This window comes from Salmo salar, chromosome 24 (genome assembly GCF_965601325.2).
Source record: "Salmo salar chromosome 24, fSalSal1, whole genome shotgun sequence".
In the NCBI taxonomy this organism is placed as follows: Eukaryota; Metazoa; Chordata; class Actinopteri; order Salmoniformes; family Salmonidae; genus Salmo; species Salmo salar.
In genome coordinates this window covers 2047119-2069692 of record NC_138314.1, presented here as the reverse complement: position 1 = coordinate 2069692, position 22574 = coordinate 2047119, and the positions used below count along the sequence as shown (strand labels likewise).

The following is a 22574-nucleotide window of genomic DNA, read 5'->3' as shown; positions in this document are numbered from 1 at the left end:
AATAAGACAAAGGAGCTGATCAAGGACTATAGGAAAAGAAGGGCAGGATATGCCCCCATTAACATCGACGGGGCTGAAGTGGAGCGGGTCGAGAGTTTCAAGTTTCTTGGTATCAACATCACCAACAAACTATCATGGTCCAAACACACCAAGACAGTTGTGAAGAGGGCATGACAACACCTTTTCCCCCTCAGGAGACTGAAAAGATTTGGCATGGGTCACCAGATCCTCAAAAGGTTATACAGCTGAACCATCGAGAGCATCCTGACCGGTTGCATCACCACCTGGTATGGCAACTGCTCGGCATCTCACCGTAAGGCACTACAGAGGGTAGTGCGTATGCTCCAGGGGTGGCAGGTAGCCTAGTGGTTAGAGCGTTGGGCCAATAACCGGATCGAATCCCCGGGCTGACAAGGTAAAAATCTGTCATTCTGCCCCTGAGCAAGGCAGTTAACCCACTGTTCCCCAGGTGCCGAAGACATGGATGTCGATTAAGGCAGCACCCCGGACCTCTCTGATTCAGAAGGGCTGGGTTAAATACGGAAGACACATTTCAGTTGAAGGCATTCAGTTGTACAGCTGACTAGGTATCCCCCCTTTCCTGACATCCAGGACCTATATACTAGGCGGTGTCAGAGGAAGGCCTGAAAAATGGTCAAAGACTCCAGTCACCCAAGTGACTGTTCTCTCTGCTATCACACGGCAAGCGCCAAGTCTAGTACCAAAAGGCTCCTTAACATCTTCTACCCCTGCTGAACAATAATTAAATGGCCACCCGGACTATTTACATTGACCCCCCCCACCCCCATGCTACTCATCTATGCATATTCACTTTACAAATTACCTCGACTAACCTGCACATTGACTCGGTACTGGTACCCCTGTAACAAAGGGTTGGGTTATTGTTATGTAATTTTCTTGTGTTACTTGTTGATTTTTTTTATATATGTATTTTCTTTTACTTTAGTTTATTTAGTAAATATTTTCTTAACTATTTCTTGAACTGCATTGTTGGTTATGGGCTTGTAAGTAAGAATTTCACGGTAAGGTCTACACCTGTTGTATTTGGCGCATGTGACAAATAAAATTTGATTTGATTTGTTTGACATCAGCATGCCATCTCCATGAATGAGACAGGAGTCTCCCTAAATGCAACAATGTCAAACTTTGGTGGGGGGGGGGTGTCTCTAAATAATGCTAATTTAACTATTCTCCTATTTGTTTAAAATGCAATTTGTACTGCTACAGTGTGTCAGGGGGTGTTTGTTTTGTGTGTTTCGGGGTTTTTGGTTTATGTTTTATATTTCTATGTGTTTATCTTGTTTTTCTATTTCTATGTTGGAGTTTTGGAACGACCTCCAATTAGAGGCAGCGGGTTGTCGTTGCCTCTAATTGGAGGCCATATTTAAGTGGGTGAATTTTCTCTTGTGTTTGTGGGTGGTTGATTCCTGTTTAGTCTGTGCACCTTACAGGACTGTTTTCGTCATTTGTTTTGTGTAAGTGTTTTGTTTTTCCTTCGAATAAAAGAAGATGTTCAATATACCCGCTGCAGTTTGGTCCACTCCATACGACGAACGTTACAGAACCACCCACCAATGAAGGACCAAGCAGCGGAGGAAGGAGCAGCATGGTAAAGAGGACTGGACATGGGAGGACATCCTGGACGGCAAGGGATCCTATACATGGGAAGAGATCCTGGCCGGAAGGGATCGCCTCCCATGGGAACAGGTGGAGGCACTCAGAAGAGCGGAGGCAGCAGGAGAAAAGGACCAACGACGAAGGTATGAGGGAACACGGCTGGCAAGGAAGCCTGAAAGGCAGCCCCCCCCCAAAAAAAAATTGGGGGGCACACGTGTAGTTTGGCTGGGCCAAGGGTGAGCCCTAAGCCAACTCCCTGTGCTTATTATGGGGATCGTTTGGCGTGGAGAGCACCGTGCTATGTGGAAATACGCACGGTATCGCCAGTGCGCAGCTACAGTCCGGTGCGCTTGGTGAAAGGGATCATGTTAGAGCCAGCATCGAGCCAGGACTGGTGATGCAAGTAGCAAGCATCAGACCGCCGGTGAGGGTTCATGGCCCAGTGTATCCTGCTCCTCGCACTAGCCTTGAGGTGCATGTTACTAGGCTGGCGCTCCAAAACCAGCCCCACGCATCAGGCCTCTAGTGCGCCTGCCCAGTCCAGTACGTCCTGTTCCTGCTCCTCGCACTAGCCCTGAGGTGCGTGTCCATAGTCTGGTGCCTCCAAAGCTAGCCCCACGCATCAGGCCTTTAGTGCGCCTACCCAGTCCAGTATGTCCTGTTCCTCCTCCTCGCACTAGCCCTGTGGTGCGTGTCACTAGTCTGGCGCCTCCAAAGCCAGCCCCACGCATCAGGCCTTCAGTGCGCAGTCCCCATCCAGAACTTCCGGCGACAGTGCCCCGTCCAGAGCTTCCAGCGACAGTGCCCCGTCCAGTGCTTCCGGCAACGTCCTACAGTCCGGAACCGACAGAGACGGACCACAGTCCGGAACCGTCAGAGACGGCCCACAGTCCGGAGCCTGCAGAGACGGCCCACAGTCCGGAGCCTGCAGAGACGGCCCACAGCCCGGAGCCTGCAGAGACGGCCCACAGCCCGGAGCCTGCAGAGACGGCCCACAGCCCGGAGCCTGCAGAGACGGCCCACAGCCCGGAGCCTGCAGAGACGGCCCACAGCCCGGAGCCTGCAGAGACGGCCCACAGCCCGGAGCCTGCAGAGACGCTCCTCAGCCCTGAGTCTCCAGAGACGCTCCTCAGCCCGAGGTCTCCAGAGACGCACCTCAGCCCGAGGTCTCCAGAGACGCACCTCAGCCCGAGGTCTCCAGAGACGCACCTCAGCCCGAGGTCTCCAGAGACGCACCTCAGCCCGAGGTCTCCAGAGACGCACCTCAGCCCGAGGTCTCCAGAGATGCACCTCAGCCCGAGGTCTCCAGTGACGCACCTCAGCCCGAGGTCTCCAGCGACGCACCTCCGCCCGCGGTCTCCAGCGACGCACCTCAGCCCGAGGTCTCCAGCGACGCACCTCAGCCCAGAGCCTTCAGCAGTGGTCTACAGCCATGAGCCTTCAACGGGGGTGGGCAGGTTAGAAGGGGGACTAAGGCCGGAGCCTGAGCCACCTCCATAGTTGGAGGATTAGGGAGGGGGGGTGTAGCACGGGAGCCGTCGGTGACGGTGGCCACCCTCCCTTCCCTCCCTTTAAGTTGGGGTTATATTTTGTGGGTTTTTTGTGTTTCGGCGCATCCGGGGTCTGCACCTTTGGGGGGGGGGGGGTACTGTCACGTCCTGACTAGTAAAAGGGGTTGTTTGTTATTGTAGTTTGGTCCGGGCGTGGCAGGGGGTGTTTGTTTTGTGTGTTTCGGGGGTTTTGGTGTATGTTCTATATTTTCTATTTCTATGCGTTTATCTGGTTTTTCTATTTCTATGTTGGGGTTTTGGAACGACCTCCAATTAGAGGTAGCTGGTTGTCGTTGCCTCTAATTGGAGGCCATATTTAAGTGGGTTAATTTTCTCTTGTGTTTGTGGGTGGTTGATTCCCGTTTAGTCTGTGCACCTTACAGGACTGTTTTCGTCGTGTGTTTTGTTTTTCCTTCAAATAAAAGATGTTCAATATACCCGCTGCAGTTTGGTCCACTCCATACGACGAACGTTACACAGTGGTAAATTTTTTAAATAAATGCTTATTCCAAATTAAACGAACATGCCCACCTCTGTGTCAAAAAAAGAGAAAAGAAGACAAAAAAGAAAAGAAGACACATCTTTACTATTATGCCCATAAAAAACATTCTGAAAACATAGGAGGTCCCGTGAAAAAAATAGTGACCCCTGAATGCCACGGTATAATTCGCACTCTGTAATTCAGCAATCCTCTCTGACTCTTCCCTTACTCTCTCATGCTCGCTTCTCCCTTTCTTCCTCTATTAACCTACACTCTACCCCCTTCCCCCTCTTATCAGTGTCAGGCTGTCTAGGTCTGGCAGGCCAAGACAGCTCCATTTGCAAGGCTGACTGTGTAGTGGAGAAGCTAAGAGAGGAAAGGTGGCATGCAACCACAGAGCTAGGAGGAATACTGATGAGATGAGACTGCTGGTCAAACGATTCAACCAACCTACCCACGCTATAGCTACTGCAGCAGTCAAAAGGGGAGGGGAGGAGAGGAGGATCATTTGTCGGAGAGGAGGATCATTTGTCCTCACAGCCACCACTCAGAAAGCAAAGCCAGCATGTGACAAACAACCCCTCTGAGGGAAAGAGGGAGAATGAGAGGAGGAGGGGGAGAGGGAAGAGGGAAGAGAAAAAGAGAGATGAAGTGTTAGAGATATGAAGTGAGAAGGGGATGGTGAGACAGAAAAGAGGGAAAGAGAAAGATAAATGATGGAGAGAGGAAGAAGGGAGAGGGATCTAATCTTGTGGTCTTGAAGCCAGAAGGATATGTGTTATTCAGCTCTTCTGCTGTTGCCTTTCTGGATCATGATCCAATACATTCAACATACAACCAAACATTTTCCTAGGCTGTATCTCAATAGTCTAAAGTTGATTCCTCTTTTTCTTACCTCCTCTCCTTCTATTGTGCTGATTTGAAAGAACTGGACAGACGAGCTAATTTCATAGTTAGCATCCTCCATATTGCTCTCACCTATCTTGTATTTTCATATAAATAAAGATAGAGAAAAGAGACGAGGGAAGGAAAGGAAGCCACTTCAGACTATTAAGAGACCCTTCTTCCTTCCTGTCCTGACCAGTCTGAGGTTGTAACTCAAGCTGCTATCTACTGTATCTTTATATAAGAATTACATCATTATTAAGCTACCAGCTCCATTACAGTGTGTCAGGTGACCACACACATGCACACGCATTTACGCATGCATGCACACTCACTCACTAACACACGCACACACACACTCACAGGTGAGGTGACTAAACCCACACACACACACACTGGTGTTAGTCTGTATAAAACCAGTACTCACGTCGCCCCCTAGTGAGGGCTGCAGGTCACAACACTCAGTGGTGGGACTCAGGTCCTGTCTCATCACCCAGATGGGTTCTTTAGGCTCATCAGGGGTGTAGGGTGACCTCACCGTTCTGGTCTTCACTTCCTCTATGGCCTCCTTGATGTCCTTTATGGCCAGGGTGATGGCGTCTCTTTTCTCACGAACCCCAGACGAGTCCTCAGAGGGACTGTCTGCTGGGGCTGGAACGTTCTCTCCTTTTCTCTCATCCCCCTCTCTTTCCATCTCTCTCTTGGGATGTTTGGAGTCTGTGGGGGCGTCGGATTGGGAGTTGTAAGAGTCTCCCTCTTCCTCTCCTCCTTTCATCATGTCTTCTTTGTCTCCTCCCTCCCCCAACCCAGCAGCAGCTCTCTCCAGACTCTGAGAGCTGGAACTCTCTCTGACTTCCGTTACGATCATGTTGATGTCCTCTTCACCGTCCTGGTCGCAGCTGTCTGCCCGCGGGTACGGAGCAAACTCCGCCTCCTTCTCAGGGCTGTCTGACTCACCGTCCGAGCGCTCGTCGTAGTGGTGCAGCCTCGACCCCACTGCCTCCTGCTGCCAGTAGTCCCCGCCCCCGTCCCTCCCCTCAAACAGACGGAACCCCGCCTTTCTCTGCTGGAGGTTCTCGTTGGCATTTTTAGGCCCCGCCCCCTCAGCAGCAGCAGCAGAGGGGGCGTCGCTGATCTCCTCGTACACATGTTCTGTCAGGGAGTAGTGGTAGGCTTCAGAATATGCCTCGTCTTTAGGCTCCATCCCTTCCTCGACAATGCTGTCCCGCCCCCCCGGCACCCTGGCCCCTCCCCCATGGAGGTTTAGAGGATGGGTGTAGACGTAGTTAGAGTAACCACACCCAGGGTTCAGGGTTTCCTCTGCCTCCTCCTGACTGGAGGGTCTCCCAACGTCTGGTAGGGGTTCCCGGGGTAAGGGAGGGGGCTGAGGGGGGTAGTTGAGGTTCAGGTTGGGCTGAGGGTGGGGATGGTGCTGCTCTGACTCAGCGCTCTCTGTGTATCCCTCCGCCTCTGGGCGAAGCATCACCTCGTAAGTACCGCCCTCGTCCTCTGCCTCAAGATCTAGGGCCATGACGCAGTCGCCCTCCGCCCGGTCTGTGTGTGTGTGGAAAGCGCTCTCCGTGCTGGCCGAACGGGCTAACGCAGAGTTATCCCCCTCTGTCTCCCTCTCTCTATACCTCCCTCTCTCCTCCTCATCCTCCTCCGGCTCTTCTCGTTCTGGGGGTAGAGAGTGAACAGGCTGTGGGGCTGGCAGAGTTTGTTGTTGTTGTTGGTGTACCCTCTCAGCCTCTCTCTGCTGTCTCTGTATGTGTCTCTGCTGCTGTGCTCTGAGCCTGGCCTCGCTGTCCCCCTGTCTGCGGTAACGTGTCACTGCAGGACGCAGGATGGGCTGTGACTGACCCTGGGCCTGCTGCTGCTGCTGGGGTTGGGGAGGGGACTGGGCCCCCAAGTGCAGTTCCGCCTCTGGCTCCTCTGTTGACCTGCGTTGTGGGGCCCCTCTGACCCTGCTGCCACCTGCACCAGGAGCCTCATTATATCTCCTGTAGCGGGGAGCAGCGTGGTTGTTGTTCTCACTACTGTGGTTGCTAGGCTGCCGGGGTCGACCGTTGTTGGTGGCGATGTGGTTGTCGTGGCGACGGCGTTGAGGAGGGGGCAGGTCGGCTTCTATGTGCTCGATCAGCTCCTGGCCATGCTCCACCTCCTCGGGGTTCATGGCTGCCTCGGATTGGTCGGGGAAAGAGGGGGGGAGTCTAGGTGGAATGCATCGCCTGCCGTCTGGGAGAAACGCTGCTCAGTGGAAGGGCTTCTGAGAGAAAAGAAAGAGAGAAGAGAGTTATAATGCTACTACAAACTAAAACATAGTCTACAAAAGGTATTAAGTCACTCGGACGGAAGTTCAATAAAAACAATTTATTAGTAAAAACCACAGTTTTACATTAGTGAAACCTTCAACAATCACAGTATTGAGTCTTTAATGCCATAAAGTATGAGACAGCTGGACCACAGTGATAACTCTAGATCATAGACCTCAGACCTTCTTGTTTAGCAACCTGTTGAGGCTCCTTCCTTCTCCCCTCACCCCTCATAGCAAAGAGCACCCCCAGAACCAAAACACACAGCCACCCACACAGAACGTTCCCCAGATCCAGACCCTTCCTGTCAGAAAGACCACCTGGAGGTCTAGCCTCTTCTCTCTTCTCTTCCGGTTCTATAGCTGGTTACAAAACAAGGACAGTCACCGCATGTATGTGTGTGTGTGATATTGACCCACTTTGTGCTGTCAAGAACCACAGCAGGCAGAGAGAGAAAGTAAGCGCTAATGTCTTCAGCTCTGGAAGAGAGAGAATGCCACACACACACACACACAGTCCCAGAGGAAAACTGACATGAGTAGAAATCAAAGTGTAACAGGCAATGATTCTGAGGAGAAATATTAACTCCAAATGATGTATGACTACCACCACTAACATCACACATTCAGTAAAACATTGAAAGGAACGTAGGGCCTCTGTTTTAATCATATCATTACCCAGATTGGTCAAAGCTTTCTTTAAATGTAAACTTTTAAATCAGACAACATCACTGGACTACATTCAATAGAATGATCATAGCCCTATGTTTTCATTCCACAAACACTTTCCAAATTCACTATAGTCAATCAATCAAAAAGGAATATTCATTGAATAACTGCTAACAATTAGCATTTGGTTGCAGAAGACCACCAGAGAATGAGAATAGAGGCTATGTTGAATCATAATGAGTATATGAGAAGGATTTTCTGTCATTCACAATGAAGCATGGGAATCAGTCAGTCTAGGGCTAACACCCCATCTCATTAGCAAAGTAAGGATCTGAAACTACACACGCACACAGCCAGAGCGCACATCTGTGGTAACCATGGTGATAGTCTCCCATGACAACGCCTAGGTTAGGTGTTCAGACTGCAGCAACAAGGAAACTACCTTTCCGCTCCTCTCTGTTCCTGCTTAGCAACCACCTCACACTTGCACACACACAAGTGTGGCGGGCACACACACAAGGCATACAAGCACAGGCATGCAGACTGACATTCACACGTACACACACACACACACACACACACACACACACACACACACACACACACACACACACACACACACACACACAGCACACACACACACACACACACACACACACACACACACACACACACACACACACACACACACACACACACACACACACACACACACGTGTATGCATGCACGCATACATGTTCAAACACACGTACATAGACACACAAACACTACTCCCTCGGGACCTGGCAGCCCTTACCCGCAACAGCAAGAGGGAGGAAAAAATATAGATGGAGACAGACCACAAAAAAAGAGAGAAACATAACAGCTGTATATCCAAATTAAGGTAGCTACATCAGGAGAGGCTGCAGTGGAATGAAACCACAACACTGTGACAGTCCAGAGGGCGAGGGAGGGATAGAGAGAGAGAAAGAGAGAGAAAAGAGAAAAGAGAGAGAGAGAGAAAAGAGAAAAGAGAAGAGAGAGAGAGAAAAGAGAGAAGAGAAAAGAGAAGAGAGAGAGAAAAGAGAAGAGAGAAGAGAGAGGAGAGAAACTGCTGAAGTAGTAAGACTTACTACTATCAATTGACATACTACAGAATGTTAAAGATCTTCTGTAAATCTAGGAGGTTGCTTTTAGAGGAATACACACACACAGGGAGGCACAGTCACACATATATTTATTGTGATTCATTGACCACACACATCAGTCCCTGACGCAGACTTGTATCCATATGTGAACAACTAACAAAGGAGCACCTACCGATAACTGTCAAAATAAAGAAAACACCAACATAAAGTGTCTTAATATGGCGTTGCGCCACCACAAGCCAGAACAGCTTTAATGCACCTAGGAATAGATTATACAAGTGTCTGGAACTCTATTGGAGGGATGCGACACCTTACTTCCACGAGTAATTCCATAATTTGGTGTTTTGTTGATGGCTATGGTGGAAAGCCCTGTCTCAGGCGTCGCTCCAGAATCTCCCATAAGTGTTCAATTGGGTTGAGATCAGGTGACTGAGACGGCCATGGCATATGGTTTACATCGTTTTCATGCTCATCAAACCATTCAGTGATCACTAGTGCCCTGTGGATGGGGGCATTGTTATCCTATGGGGGCATAGCCATGGTAGCCAAAATAATGGCCTGCCCAGCATTTTATACATGACCCTAAGCATGATGGGATGTTAATTGCTTAATTAACTCAGGAACCACACCTGTGTGGAAGCACCTGCTTTCAATATACTTTGTATCCCTCATTTAGTTACAGTGAGGGAAAAAAGTATTTGATCCCCTGCTGATTTTGTACATTTACCCACTGACAAAGAAATAATCAGTCTATAATTTTAATGGTAGGTTTATTTGAACAGTGAGAGACAGAATAACAACAAAGAAATCCAGAAAAACGCATGTCAAAAATGTTATAAAAGGATTTGCATTTTAATGACGGAAATAAGTATTTGACCCCCTCTCAATCTGAAAGATTTCTGGCTCCCAGGTGTCTTTTATACAGGTAACGAGCTGAGATTAGGAGCACACTCTTAAAGGGAGTGCTCCTAATCTCAGCTTGTTACCTGTATAAAAGACACCTGTCCACAGAAGCAATCAATCAATCAGATTCCAAACTCTCCATCATGGCCAAGACCAAAGAGCTCTCCAAGGATGTCAGGGACAAGATTGTAGACCTACACAAGGCTGGAATGGGCTACAAGACCATCGCCAAGCAGCTTGGTGAGAAGGTGACAACACTTGGTGCGATTATTCGCAAATGGAAGGAACACAAAAGAACTGTCAATCTCCCTCGGCCAGGGGCTCCATGCAAGATCTCACCTCGTGGAGTTGCAATGAGAACGGTGAGGAATCAGCCCAGAACTACACGGGAGGATCTTGTCAATGATCTCAAGGCAGCTGGGACCATAGTCACCGAAGAAAACAATTGGTAACACACTACGCCGTGAAGGACTGAAATCCTGCAGCGCCCGCAAGGTCCCCCTGCTCAAGAAAGCACATATACATGCCTGTCTGAAGTTTGCCAATGAACATCTGAATGATTCAGAGGACAACTGGGTGAAAGTGTTGTGGTCAGATGAGACCAAAATGGAGCTCTTTGGAATCAACTCAACTCGCCGTGTTTGGAGGAGGAGGATTGCTGCCTATGACCCCAAGAACACCATCCCCACCATCAAACAAGGAGGTGGAAACATTATGCTTTGGGGGTGTTTTTCTGCTAAGGGGACAGGACAACTTCACCGCATCAAAGGGACGATGGACGGGGCCATGTAGCGTTAAATCTTGGGTGAGAACCTCCTTCCCTCAGCCAGGGCATTGAAAATGTCTATTCCAGCATGACAATGACCCAAAACACACGACCAAGGCAACAAAGGAGTGGCTCAAGAAGAAGGACATTAAGGTCCTGGAGTGGCCTAGCCAGACTCCAGACCTTAATCCCATAGAAAATCTGTGGAGGGAGCTGAAGGTTTGAGTTGCCAAACGTCAGCCTCGAAACCTTAATGACTTGGAGAAGATCTGCAAAGAGGAGTGGGACAAAATCCCTCCTGAGATGTGTGCAAACCTGGTGGCCAACTACAAGAAACGTCTGACCTCTGTGATTGCCAACAAGGGTTTTGCCACCAAGTACTAAGTCATGTTTTGCAGAGGGGGTCAAATACTTATTTCCCTCATTAAAATGCAAATAATTTTATAACATTTTTGACATGCGTTTTTCTGGATTTTTTTGTTGTTATTCTGTCTCTCACTGTTCAATTAAACCTACCATTAAAATTATAGACTGATCATTTCCTTGTCAGTGGGCAAACGTATAAAATCAGCAGGGGATCAAATACTTTTTTCCCTCACTGTAAGTGTTTCCTTTATTTTGGCAGTTACCTGTATGTAACCGCCATTACTCAAGCGAAGATAGATTAATCCATATACTGTGCCCTCTGATGTCAAATGTAAATGCCAGAGGCAAAGGCAGGGCAACACAGCAGGACTCTGGTATGGTAGAGGGCTCTGGTATACTGCTGTGAAGGAGGATGCTGAGCATACTGCATGAATGTTTCATGATCATCACTGGGTCTGAAGTGTCTCTATACTGTACTATATGGAACCCCTTCAGTCCTCATCACCCCTTTCTTCTCTATACTGTTCTTCCTATACTGTACTGTATGGAACTCGTCCTCCTCACCCCCTCATCCATTCTTCTCTCCTCACAACTCTCCTCTCTCACCACCTTCCTCACCCACTTTCACCTCACTCCTTCTCCCTCCTCAGCCCTCTCACCTCTCTCCTCACACCCTCCAAAGTGTCAGAACATCAATTTACAGATCTTATCAGAACATACAGTAGTGAAATATGACAGTTAAAATGCCTGAAAATGCTACATTATGAACATTGACCCCTCTCTCTTCTCCTGCCTTTCATCTTGATGTGGTCGGGCAGTTCGGAAGTGAGGTGTGACCCAGCTGCAATGACAGGGAGAGGTGATCTGTGGCTAGGATTCCCACTGTCACTGTGACCTCCAACCTGTCTGTCTACACATCTCTCACTCTCTGCAGGAGATTCACTGGAAACTGGTCTCTTTCAAGGACATACACTCTAACACACACAAACACCCTTGTCATGAACAGAAACACACACACACACACACACACACACACACACACACACACACACACACACACACACACACACACACACACACACACACACACACACACACACACACACACACACACACATAACAGCAACGCTTACCATGAACAAAAACACTTGCTCACACGCACACATTCCTGCCGCCAAGTGCTGAAATCCCCTGCAGCTCTGGACTGAGGCAGTGTGGAGATAGTGGTCATGGAAAGATCATACCACACTATAGTACCTCTTCTCTCTCACACCGTTATTCGCTATGCTTCTCTTTCTCTGTGTCTGTCTCTCTTTCCTTCTTTCTCTCTTTTCTTTCCTTCTCTCTCTCTGTCTCTTATACTGCAGGAGAAAAAACACAATATTCAGCTCTAGCCTCTACAGTGTATTGCTGAAGGTGGGGCTGAACAGTTTCAATAAATTGGAATTGCTTTATTTGAAAGTCTGATTATAAAGTGTTAACATTATTACATGGTTTTAAAGTTAGCTATTAAAAGGTCCAATACAGCAATTTCTATCACAATATAAAATTATTTCTGGGTAACCTTACTGTGATTGTTTTCAATTAAAATGGTCAAAAATAAACTAAAATATCTTCTTAGCGAAGAGTAATTTCTCAAGCAAGAAATTTGCTAGGACTGTCTGGAGTGGTCTGAGTGAGGGGCCTAATTGGATGAGCCCAATGGGAGGGATATGTAACCTTAAAACTAGCTACTTACATCACCAGGCAGGCCAAACCTCAATCCCACCAAAACAAGCTCAAATTTCAGGCAGTCTTTTCAAACAGTTCTTACACTAAAAGGGCATATCATAATGTAAAAATAAAAACAGTATTATTCAAACCCCATAGTGTGGAAATATATATAAAACACAGGAAAATCACGTTTTGACTGCACTGGGCTGTAAATACATGTATGTACAAAAGGCACTGTAATGATATTGCAATTAATCCAATAATCCAAACGAAGTAGTTGAAAATACTCAAATACACAGTATTTACACAAATACTAAAATGCACAAGTACAGCCACATTTAGAGTTATCACACATATTTTAAACAGGCATCATTGAATAAATCATTGGTTACATGGAACACTTGAAATTACTCCATTTCATCTCTGAATGCTACAAAGCCTCAATATTGTCATGACGGTTTACAGCCGTCACTGTCTAAAAGCTTAGACAAGTTCTCCTCCTCTCTCCTGCTCATTCCTCCTCTCTTTTATCATTCTAATTAAGGTTTTATCTATCAGCCGATCAATTACCCCTCATCCTAATGACTTGTCTAACTAATTGTGGGATAAATTAATGTTGACAGCGTTCCGTCAACAAAGATTTACCCATAATTCCAGTTGAGTCACGCAGCATTAATTCCTGTGATAAAAGAGCCATTGGGAGTTAATGGACTGAATCCCCCAAAAACATTTCCACTGCATTTCAACCCTGCCACAAACGGACCAGCTGACATCATGTCAGTGATTCTCTCGTTAACACAGGTATGAGTGTTGACGAGGACAAGGCTGGAGATCCCTCTATCATGCTGATTGAGTTCGAATAACAGACTGGAAGCTTCAAAAGGAGGGTGGTGCTTGGAATCATTGTTCTTCTTCTGTCAACCATGGTTACCTGCAAGGAAACACGTGCCGTCATCATTGCTTTGCATAAAAAGGGCTTCACAGGCAAGGACATTGCTGCCAATAAGATTGCACCTAAATCAACCATTTATCGGATCATCAAGAACTTCAAGGAGAGCGGTTCAATTGTTGTGAAGAAGGCTTCAGGGTGCCCATGAAAGTCCAGCAAGTGCCAGGACCGTCTCCTAAAGTTGATTCAGCTGCGGGATCGGGACACCACCAGTACAGAGCTTGCTCAGGAATGGCAGCAGGCAGGTGTGAGTGCATCTGCACCGCACAGTAAGGCGAAGACTTTTGGAGGATGGCCTGGTGTCAAGAAGGGCAGCAAAGAAGCCACTTCTCTCCAGGAAAAACATCAGGGACAGACTGATATTCTGCAAAGGGTACAGGGATTGGACTGCTGGGGACTGGGGTAAAGTAATTTTATCTGATGAATCCCCTTTCCGATTGTTTGGGGAATCTGGAAAAAAGCTTGTCCGGAGAAGACAAGGTGAGCGCTACCATCAGTCCTGTGTCATGCCAACAGTAAAGCATCCTGAGACCATTCATGTGTGGGGTTGCTTCTCAGCCAAGGGAGTTGGCTCACTCACAATTTTTCCTAAGAACACAGCCATGAATAAAGAATGGTACCAACACATCCTCCGAGAGCAACTTCTCCCAACCATCCAGGAACAGTTAGGTGACAAACAATGCCTTTTCCAGCATGATGGAGCACCTTGCCATAAGGCAAAAGTGATAACTAAGTGGCTCGGGGAATAAAACATCGATATTTTGGGTCCATGGCCAGGAAACTCCCCAGACCTTAATCACATTGAGAACTTGTGGTCAATCCTCAAGAGGCGGGTGGACAAACAAAAACCCACAAATTCTGACAAACTCACATTGATTATGCAAGAATGGGCTGCCATCAGTCAAGATGTGGCCCAGAAGTTAATTGACAGCATGCCAGGGCGGATTGCAGAGGTCTTGAAAAAGAAGGGTCAACACTGCAAATATTGACTCTTTGCATCAACTTTAAAAGCCTTCGACACTTATGAAATGCTTGTAATTATACTTCAGTATTCCATAGTAACATCTGACAAAAATATCTAAAGACTCTGAAGCAGCAAACTTTGTGAAAATTAATATTTGTGTCATTATCAAAACTTTTCGCCACGACTGTACACTTAGAAAGTACTGGCATAAAAAAATACTTCAATACAGGAATTGGCATGTATTTGAATATACTCACATACACAGTATTTACACAAATACTTAATACTGCCGTGCATTTATAGGAAATTATTTTCAAATACTTCCAATTGAAGTAGTTGATCCAGGCCACATTATTTGACAATACTAAAATACATAGAAAATAAGTATTTACTCGAAATAAAAAATACACACACGATTTACAAGCCTTTCGCCTTTCACTCTTTCGTTCCCTATCTCATTCTTTCCATGTCTGTTTTACTCCTTCCCTCTCAGTCTCTACCTCACACACGCTGATTCATTGTCAATAATGAATCATTCTGCCTAGTAGTAGGGGGTGTCAAACATATGGCCTGTGGGCCGGATCTGGCCGGCCAGGGGGTCCAATCCAGCCTGCGGGTGATTCTTTGTGTTACTAAAACCAAATCGAAACTGTGTAGAAATTACAATGGACCTATATTCATACAGTTTCTTGAACGTGTCCAGCTCACTAATAATCAGCGAAATAAAAGCTAGCATTGAAAATTCCAAAAACAATAGTGGACAATTTCTTTCTAATTTTGACAGCGAGGAAATATAACACATTTTTAGTCCGGCCCTCCAAACCTCGTTGAAGACCGAATGCGGCCCATGGGGCAAATTGTATTTGAAATCCATGGCCTAGAGAGACCAGCTATTTACATTTACATTTAAGTCATTTAGCAGACACTCTTATCGAGAGCGACTTACAAATTGGTGCATTCACCTTATGATATCCAGTGGAACAACCACTTTACAATAGTGCATCTAAATCTTTTAAGGGGGGGGGGGGGGGTTAGAAGGATTACTTTATCCTATCCTAGGTATTCCTTAAAGAGGTGGGGTTTCAGGTGTCTCCGGAAGGTGGTGATTGACTCCGCTGTCCTGGCGTCGTGAGGGAGCTTGTTCCACCATTGGGGTGCCAGAGCAGCGAACAGTTTTGACTGGGCTGAGCGGGAACTGTGCTTCCTCAGAGGTAGGGAGGCGAGCAGGCCAGAGGTGGATGAACGCAGTGCCCTTGTTTGGGTGTAGGGCCTGATCAGAGCCTGAAGGTACGGAGGTGCCGTTCCCCTCACAGCTCCGTAGGCAAGCACCATGGTCTTGTAGCGGATGCGAGCTTCAACTGGAAGCCAGTGGAGAGAGCGGAGGAGCGGGGTGACGTGAGAGAACTTGGGAAGGTTGAACACCAGACGGGCTGCGGCGTTCTGGATGAGTTGTAGGGGTTTAATGGCACAGGCAGGGAGCCCAGCCAACAGCGAGTTGCAGTAATCCAGACGGGAGATGACAAGTGCCTGGATTAGGACCTGCGCCGCTTCTTGTGTGAGGCAGGGTCGTACTCTGCGAATGTTGTAGAGCATGAACCTACAGGATCGGGTCACCGCCTTGATGTTAGTGGAGAGGGTGTTGTCCAGTGTCACACCAAGGTTCTTAGCACTCTGGGAGGAGGACACAATGGAGTTGTCAACCGTGATGGCGAGATCATGGAACGGGCAGTCCTTCCCCGGGAGGAAGAGCAGCTCCGTCTTGCCAAGGTTCAGCTTTAGGTGGTGATCCGTCATCCATACTGATATGTCTGCCAGACATGCAGAGATGCGATTCGCCACCTGGTTATCAGAAGGGGGAAAGGAGAATATTAATTGTGTGTCATCTGCATAGCAATGACAGGAGAGACCATGTGAGGATATGACAGAGCCAAGTGACTTGGTGTATAGCGAGAATAGGAGAGGGCCTAGAACAGAGCCCTGGGGGACACCAGTGGTGAGAGCACGTGGTGCGGAGACAGATTCTCGCCACGCCACCCTGGTAGGAGCGACCTGTCAGGTAGGACGCAATCCAAGCGTGGGCTGCGCCGGAGATGCCCAACTCGGAGAGGGTGGAGAGGAGGATCTGATGGTTCACAGTATCAAAGGCAGCCGATAGGTCTAGAAGGATGAGAGCAGAGGAGAGAGAGTTAGCTATAGCAGTGCGGAGCGCCTCCGTGACACAGAGAAGAGCAGTCTCAGTTTAATGACCAGTCTTGAAACCTGACTGATTTGGATCAAGAAGGTCATTCTGAGAGAGATAGCAGGAGAGCTGGCCAAGGACGGCACGTTCAAGAGTTTGAGAGAAAAGAAAGAAGGGATACTGGTCTGTAGTTGTTGACATCGGAGGGATCGAGTGTAGGTTTTTTCAGAAGGGGTGCAACTCTCGCTCTCTTGAAGACGGAAGGGACGTAGCCAGTGGTCAAGGATGAGTTGATGAGCGAGGTGAGGTAAGGGAGAAGGTCTCCGGAAATGGTCTGGAGAAGAGAGGAGGGGATAGGGTCAAGCGGGCAGGTTGTTGGGCGGCCGGCCGTCACAAGACGCGAGATTTCATCTGGAGAGAGAGGGGAGAAAGAGGTCAAAGCACAGGGTAGGGCAGTGTGAGCAGGACCAGCGGTGACGTTTGACTTAGCAAACGAGGATCGGATGTCGTCGACCTTCTTTTCAAAATGGTTGACGAAGTCATCCGCAGAGAGGGAGGAGGGGGGGGAGGGGGAGGAGGATTCAGGAGGGAAGAGAAGGTGGCAAAGAGCTTCCTAGGGTTAGAGGCAGATGCTTGGATTTTAGAGTGGTAGAAAGTGGCTTTAGCAGCAGAGACAGAAGAGGAAAATGTAGAGAGGAGGGAGTGAAAGGATGCCAGGTCCGCAGGGAGGCGAGTTTTCCTCCATTTCCGCTCGGCTGCCCGGAGCCCTGTTCTGTGAGCTCACAATGAGTCGTCGAGCCACAGAGCAGGAGGGGAGGACCGAGCCGGCCTGGAGGATAGGGGACAAAGAGAGTGAAAAAATGCATAAAGGGAGGAGAGGAGGGTTGAGGAGGCAGAATCAGGAGATAGGTTGGAGAAGGTTTGAGCAGAGGGAAAAGATGATAGGATGGAAGAGGAGAGAGTAGCGGGGGAGAGAGAGCGAAGGTTGGGACGGCGCAATACCATCCGAGTAGGGGCAGAGTGAGAAGTGTTGGATGAGAGCGAGAGGGAAAAGGATACAAGGTAGTGGTCGGAGACTTGGAGGGGAGTTGCAATGAGATTAGTGGAAGAACAGCATCTAGTAAAGATGAGGTCAAGCGTATTGCCTGCCATGTGAGTAGGGGGGGAAGGTGAGAGGGTAAGGTCAAAAGAGGAGAGGAGTGGAAAGAAGGAGGCAGAGAGGAATGAGTCAAAGGTAGACGTGGGGAGGTTAAAGTCACCCAGAACTGTGAGAGGTGAGCCATCCTCAGGAAAGGAACTTATCAAGGCGTCAAGCTCATTGATGAACTCTCCAAGGGAACCTGGAGGGCGATAAATGATAAGGATGTTAAGCTTGAAAGGGCTGGTAACTGTGACAGCATGGAATTCAAAGGAGGCGATAGACAGATGGGTCAGGGGAGAAAGAGAGAATGTCCACTTGGGAGAGATGAGGATCCCAGTACCACCACCCCGCTGACCAGAAGCTCTCTGGGTGTGCGAGAACACGTGGGCAGACGAGGAGAGAGCAGTAGGAGTAGCAGTGTTATCTGTGGTAATCCATGTTTCCGTCAGTGCCAAAAAGTCGAGGGACTGGAGGGTAGCATAGGCTGAGATGAACTCTGCCTTGTTGGCCGCAGACCGGCAGTTCCAGAGGCTGCCGGAGACCTGGAACTCCACGTGGGTCGTGCGCGCTGGGACCACCAGGTTAGAGTGCCAGCGGCCACGCGGTGTGAAGCGTTTGTATGGCCTGTGCAGAAGGGAGAGAACAGGGATAGACAGACACATAGTTGACAGGCTACAGAAGAGGCTACGCTAATGCAAAGGAGATTGGAATGACAAGTGGACTACACGTCTCGAATGTTCAGAAAGTTAAGCTTTCGTTGCAAAAATCTTATTGACTAAAATGATTAAAATGATACAGTACTGCTGGCTGGTGAAGTAGGCTAGCTAGCAGTGGCTGCATTGTTGACTTTGTTTGAAAGTGTAGCTGGCTAGGTAATCTCGATAGTTTCAGTACTACACCTTATCATGATACAAAGGCAACTATGTAGCTAGCTAACATAACACTAATCAAGACGTTCCTTTGTTATGTATTTAGTTTCTACAATGCTGCTCGTCGGTAATAGTTGGCTAGGTTTGGAAATGGCGTCGTGGGGGACGAAAATAGCTGGCCAGCTAACCTCGATAATTACTCTAAACTACACAATTATCAAGCTATGACAAACTATGACAAAGACAAGTTATTGACTAAAATGACTAAAATAACTAAAATGATACAGTACTGCTGGCTGGTGAAGTAGGCTAGCTAGCAGTGGCTGCGTTGTTGACTTTGTTTGAAAGTGTAGCTGGCTCGGTAACCTCAATAGTTTCTTTGCTACACCTTATCATGATACAAAGGCAACTATGTAGCTAGCTAACAGTAGCTAACCTGGCTAGCTAACCTCGATAATTACTCTAAACTACACAATTATCTTAGATACAAAGACAGCAAAGACAACTATGTAGCTAGCTAACACTACACTAATCAAATCGTTCCGTTGTAATGTATTAGTTTCTACAGTGCTGCTAGTCGGTAGAAGTTGACTAGCTAGCTAGCAGTGTTGACTAAGTAGGAGAACGGTGGCGCGGCGCGGCGGACGAAAATAGCTGGCTAGCTAACCTCGATAATTACTCTAAACTACACAATTATCTTAGATACAAAGACAGCAAAGACAACTATGTAGCTAGCTAACACTACACTAATCAAATCGTTCCGTTGTAATGTATTAGTTTCTACAGTGCTGCTAGTCGGTAGAAGTTGCCTAGCTAGCTAGCAGTGTCAACTTCTATTTGGCGGAGAGAGAGAGAAAGAATGGGAAATATGAAGTGATTGAGAAAGGGAGGGAGGGAGGGAGAACGAGAGAGATAAAGAGATATGAGGGACAGAGTGAGGCACAGAGTGAGGAAAATAGGGAGATAGAGAAAGATAAAGTGAGCGAGAGAGAGAGAGAAAGGGAGGGGGAGGAAGGCAGAGAGAGCTTGCTCTGATTGCTTAAAGACAATATTGAGGGATGGAGATAGAAGAGAGGAGATTATTCAAGTAAATCATTAAAGCTAAAGCAGAACATCACTGCTAGGCTCAGTGGGCTGTAATAAGACTGTAGAGCAGCTGAATTAGCCTTCAGAATTAGCCTTAGGCAGTTCTCATGGACACACACAGAGTCAAACACCTAGTGTTGGTCAGGTTGCTGACGTGTGAGTGAGGTTGCTTGTTTGTGTGTGTTGACCTTGAGTTTTGGTAGAAGACAGAAGAGAGGATAGCAGAGCCACGGTATACAACTCCTTGAAAACCATAGAGTATACTGGTGGTATGTTTTCTCCTCTTTACCAGGTGGATGCTTTGGTCTATCGATCACACTAATTATTTGGGCGTGCGTGTGTATGTGCATGCGTGAGTGTGTGTGAATGTGTGTGTGTAAATGTGTGTGCGCGTGCACGTGCAGGGTGAGAGAGATAAATCATGATAACTACAGGGGGATGACAGGATGACTGCAGGACATAGAGAGGCAGGAGGACTGAGTTATAGTGCCTTCCATCCCCCTCACTCTCTACCAATCTACTGCTCTCTCCTTCCATCCCTCTTGCTTTCCTCCAATCTCCCTCTCTCCTCTCCCTCCCTCTGAGAGTCATATATGTGAGGTGGGAGCTGTCAGGATGAGGTAATAATACACACAGACATTGGCTTTCCTCCAGTGGTCAAACTGCCCCGTAAATAAAGTCACAGAGCCAAGCTGAGCTGAGCTGAGCCAGACTGAACCAGGACAACTATACAGAACTAATAAGAGTCTGCAGCTACACTGCAGAGAGAGGGTGATGGAGACAGAGAGAGAGGGATGGAGGAAGAGAGAGAGAGGTGGGAGGAAGAGGGAGAGAAGGATGGATGGATGGACAGAGAGAAACAGAAGTATGAGAGGAGCTAGAAAGAGAGAGTGGGGGGAGATGCCCAAACCCAAAGCAATGGCCGTGTCCGAATACACATACTAGCGTACTACAAACTTAAACTGCATACTATGTACTCATTGTCGCATTCTATTTAGCATGTCCCGTTTAGCAAAAAGTATGCAGTATGCCATGGCCGCATCGCAGTAGTGGCTCCTGACTGGCTGAGTAGGTTGGGGCGGGGCCGAGTGCAGGTGGATTTCCAAATTCAGCAGACATGCATCGCATTAACCAGCCTGAAAATAGCTAATTTCCAATTCAATTAATTTCTCTAATCTCTGAATAAAATAGGAATGGAGTTATAGGCAGAATATCACATTCAACCTATAATGTAGCCCTATAGCCCATCTATCCTATTTAAAAAAAAGTCTAACAAAAAAACTGTGCTATTTTGTTAGTAACTTATTTTTTTACTTATTTTGTACATAATGTTGCTGCTACTGTCTCTTATGACCGAAAATAACTTCTGGACATCAGAACAGCGAATACTCACCTCAAACTGGAAGACGTTTTTTCCTTTAATGAGTCCGACGCAAATTATATAGTGCTTTCTCAGGGACAGGCCCAAATCCCCATAATTTGCGTGAAGAAAAGACGGAGAAAAAGATATACAGGAGGTCAGGCTGGCTTCTGAGACTTCGTAGGCGAGCGAGTAAACCCCCAACGCCATCCGTTCTATTGGCCAGCGTGCAATCATTGGATAATAAAATCGATGACGTACGATCAAGATTATCCTACCAACAGGACATTAAAAACAGTAATATCTTGTTTCACCAAGTCGTGGCTGAACGACGACACGGATAATGTAGAGCTGGCGGGATTTTTCATGCACCGACAAAACAGAGACGCTACGTCTGGTAAGACGAGGGGTGTGGGTGTGTGTCTATTTGTCAATAACAGCTGGTGCGTGATGTCTAATATTAAAGAAGTCTCGAGGTATTGCTCGCCTGAGGTAGAGTACCTTATAATAAGCTGTAGACCACACTATCTACCAAGAGAGTTCTCATCTATATTATTCGTAGTCGTCTATTGTCCTCTGATATGCTGGCACTAAGACCGCACTCAACCAACTGTATAAGGCCATAAACAAACAAGAAAATGCTCATCCAGAAGCGGTGCTACTAGTGGCCCGGGACTTTAATGCAGGCAAACTTAAATCCGTTTTACCTAATATCTACCAGCATGTCACATGTGCAACCAGAGGAAAAAAAATTCTAGACCACGTTTACTCCACACACAGAGATGCATACAAAGCTCTCCCCAGCCCTCCATTTGACAAATCTGACAAGAATTTATCATCCCCACAGTGACCTACGTACATATCCCAAACAGAAGCATTGGATTACAGGCAACATCCGCATTGAGCTAAAGCAGGAAAGCTGTCGATTTCAAGGAGCAGGACACTAATCTGGACGCTTATAAGAAATCCCGCTATGCCCTCAGATGAATCATCAAACAAGCAAAGCGTCAATAAAGGATTAAGATTGAATCCTACTACACCGGCTTGAAAACTACTACGGACTACAAAGGGAAACCCAGATGCGAGCTGCCCAGTGACACGAGCCTACCAGACAAACTAAATGCCTTTTATGCTCGCTTCGAGGCAAGCAACACTGAAGCATGCATGATAGCACCTGCTGATCTGGACGACTGTGTGATCATGCTCTCGATAGCCGATGTGAGCAAGACCTTTAACCTGTTAGGGCTAGGGGGCAGTATTTACACGGACGGATAAAAAACGTACCCGATTTAATCTGGTTATTACTACTGCCCAGAAACTAGAATATGCATATAATTATTGGCTTTGGATAGAAAACACCCTAAAGTTTCTAAAACTGTTTGAATGGTGTCTGTGAGTATAACATAATTCATATGGCAGGCAAAAACCTGAGAAGATTCTGTACAGGAAGTGCCCTCTCTGACCATTCCTTGGGCTTCTTGACTCTTTGTATTGAAAACTTAGGATCTTTGCTGTAACGTGACACTTCCTACGGCTCCCATAGGCTCTCAGAACCCGGGAAAAAGCTGAATGATGACGAGGCAGCCCCTGGCTGAAAAACATTAGTGCCTTTGGTA

General features: G+C 47.4%; 1 protein-coding gene across 2 annotated transcripts in view; it reads right to left on the bottom strand.

Annotated features, from left to right (window-relative positions):
* The window catches only part of apba1a (amyloid beta (A4) precursor protein-binding, family A, member 1a), a 76540-nt gene that overhangs the window by 27631 nt on the left and 26335 nt on the right, over positions 1 to 22574 (bottom strand). For both annotated transcript variants that reach the window (XM_014170497.3, XM_082968387.1), the window contains exon 2: positions 4982 to 6820. In XM_014170497.3, the coding sequence (XP_014025972.3) occupies positions 4982 to 6727 (1746 nt within the window). In that variant the 5' untranslated portion in view covers positions 6728 to 6820. The remainder of the gene's footprint in view (positions 1 to 4981; positions 6821 to 22574) is intronic.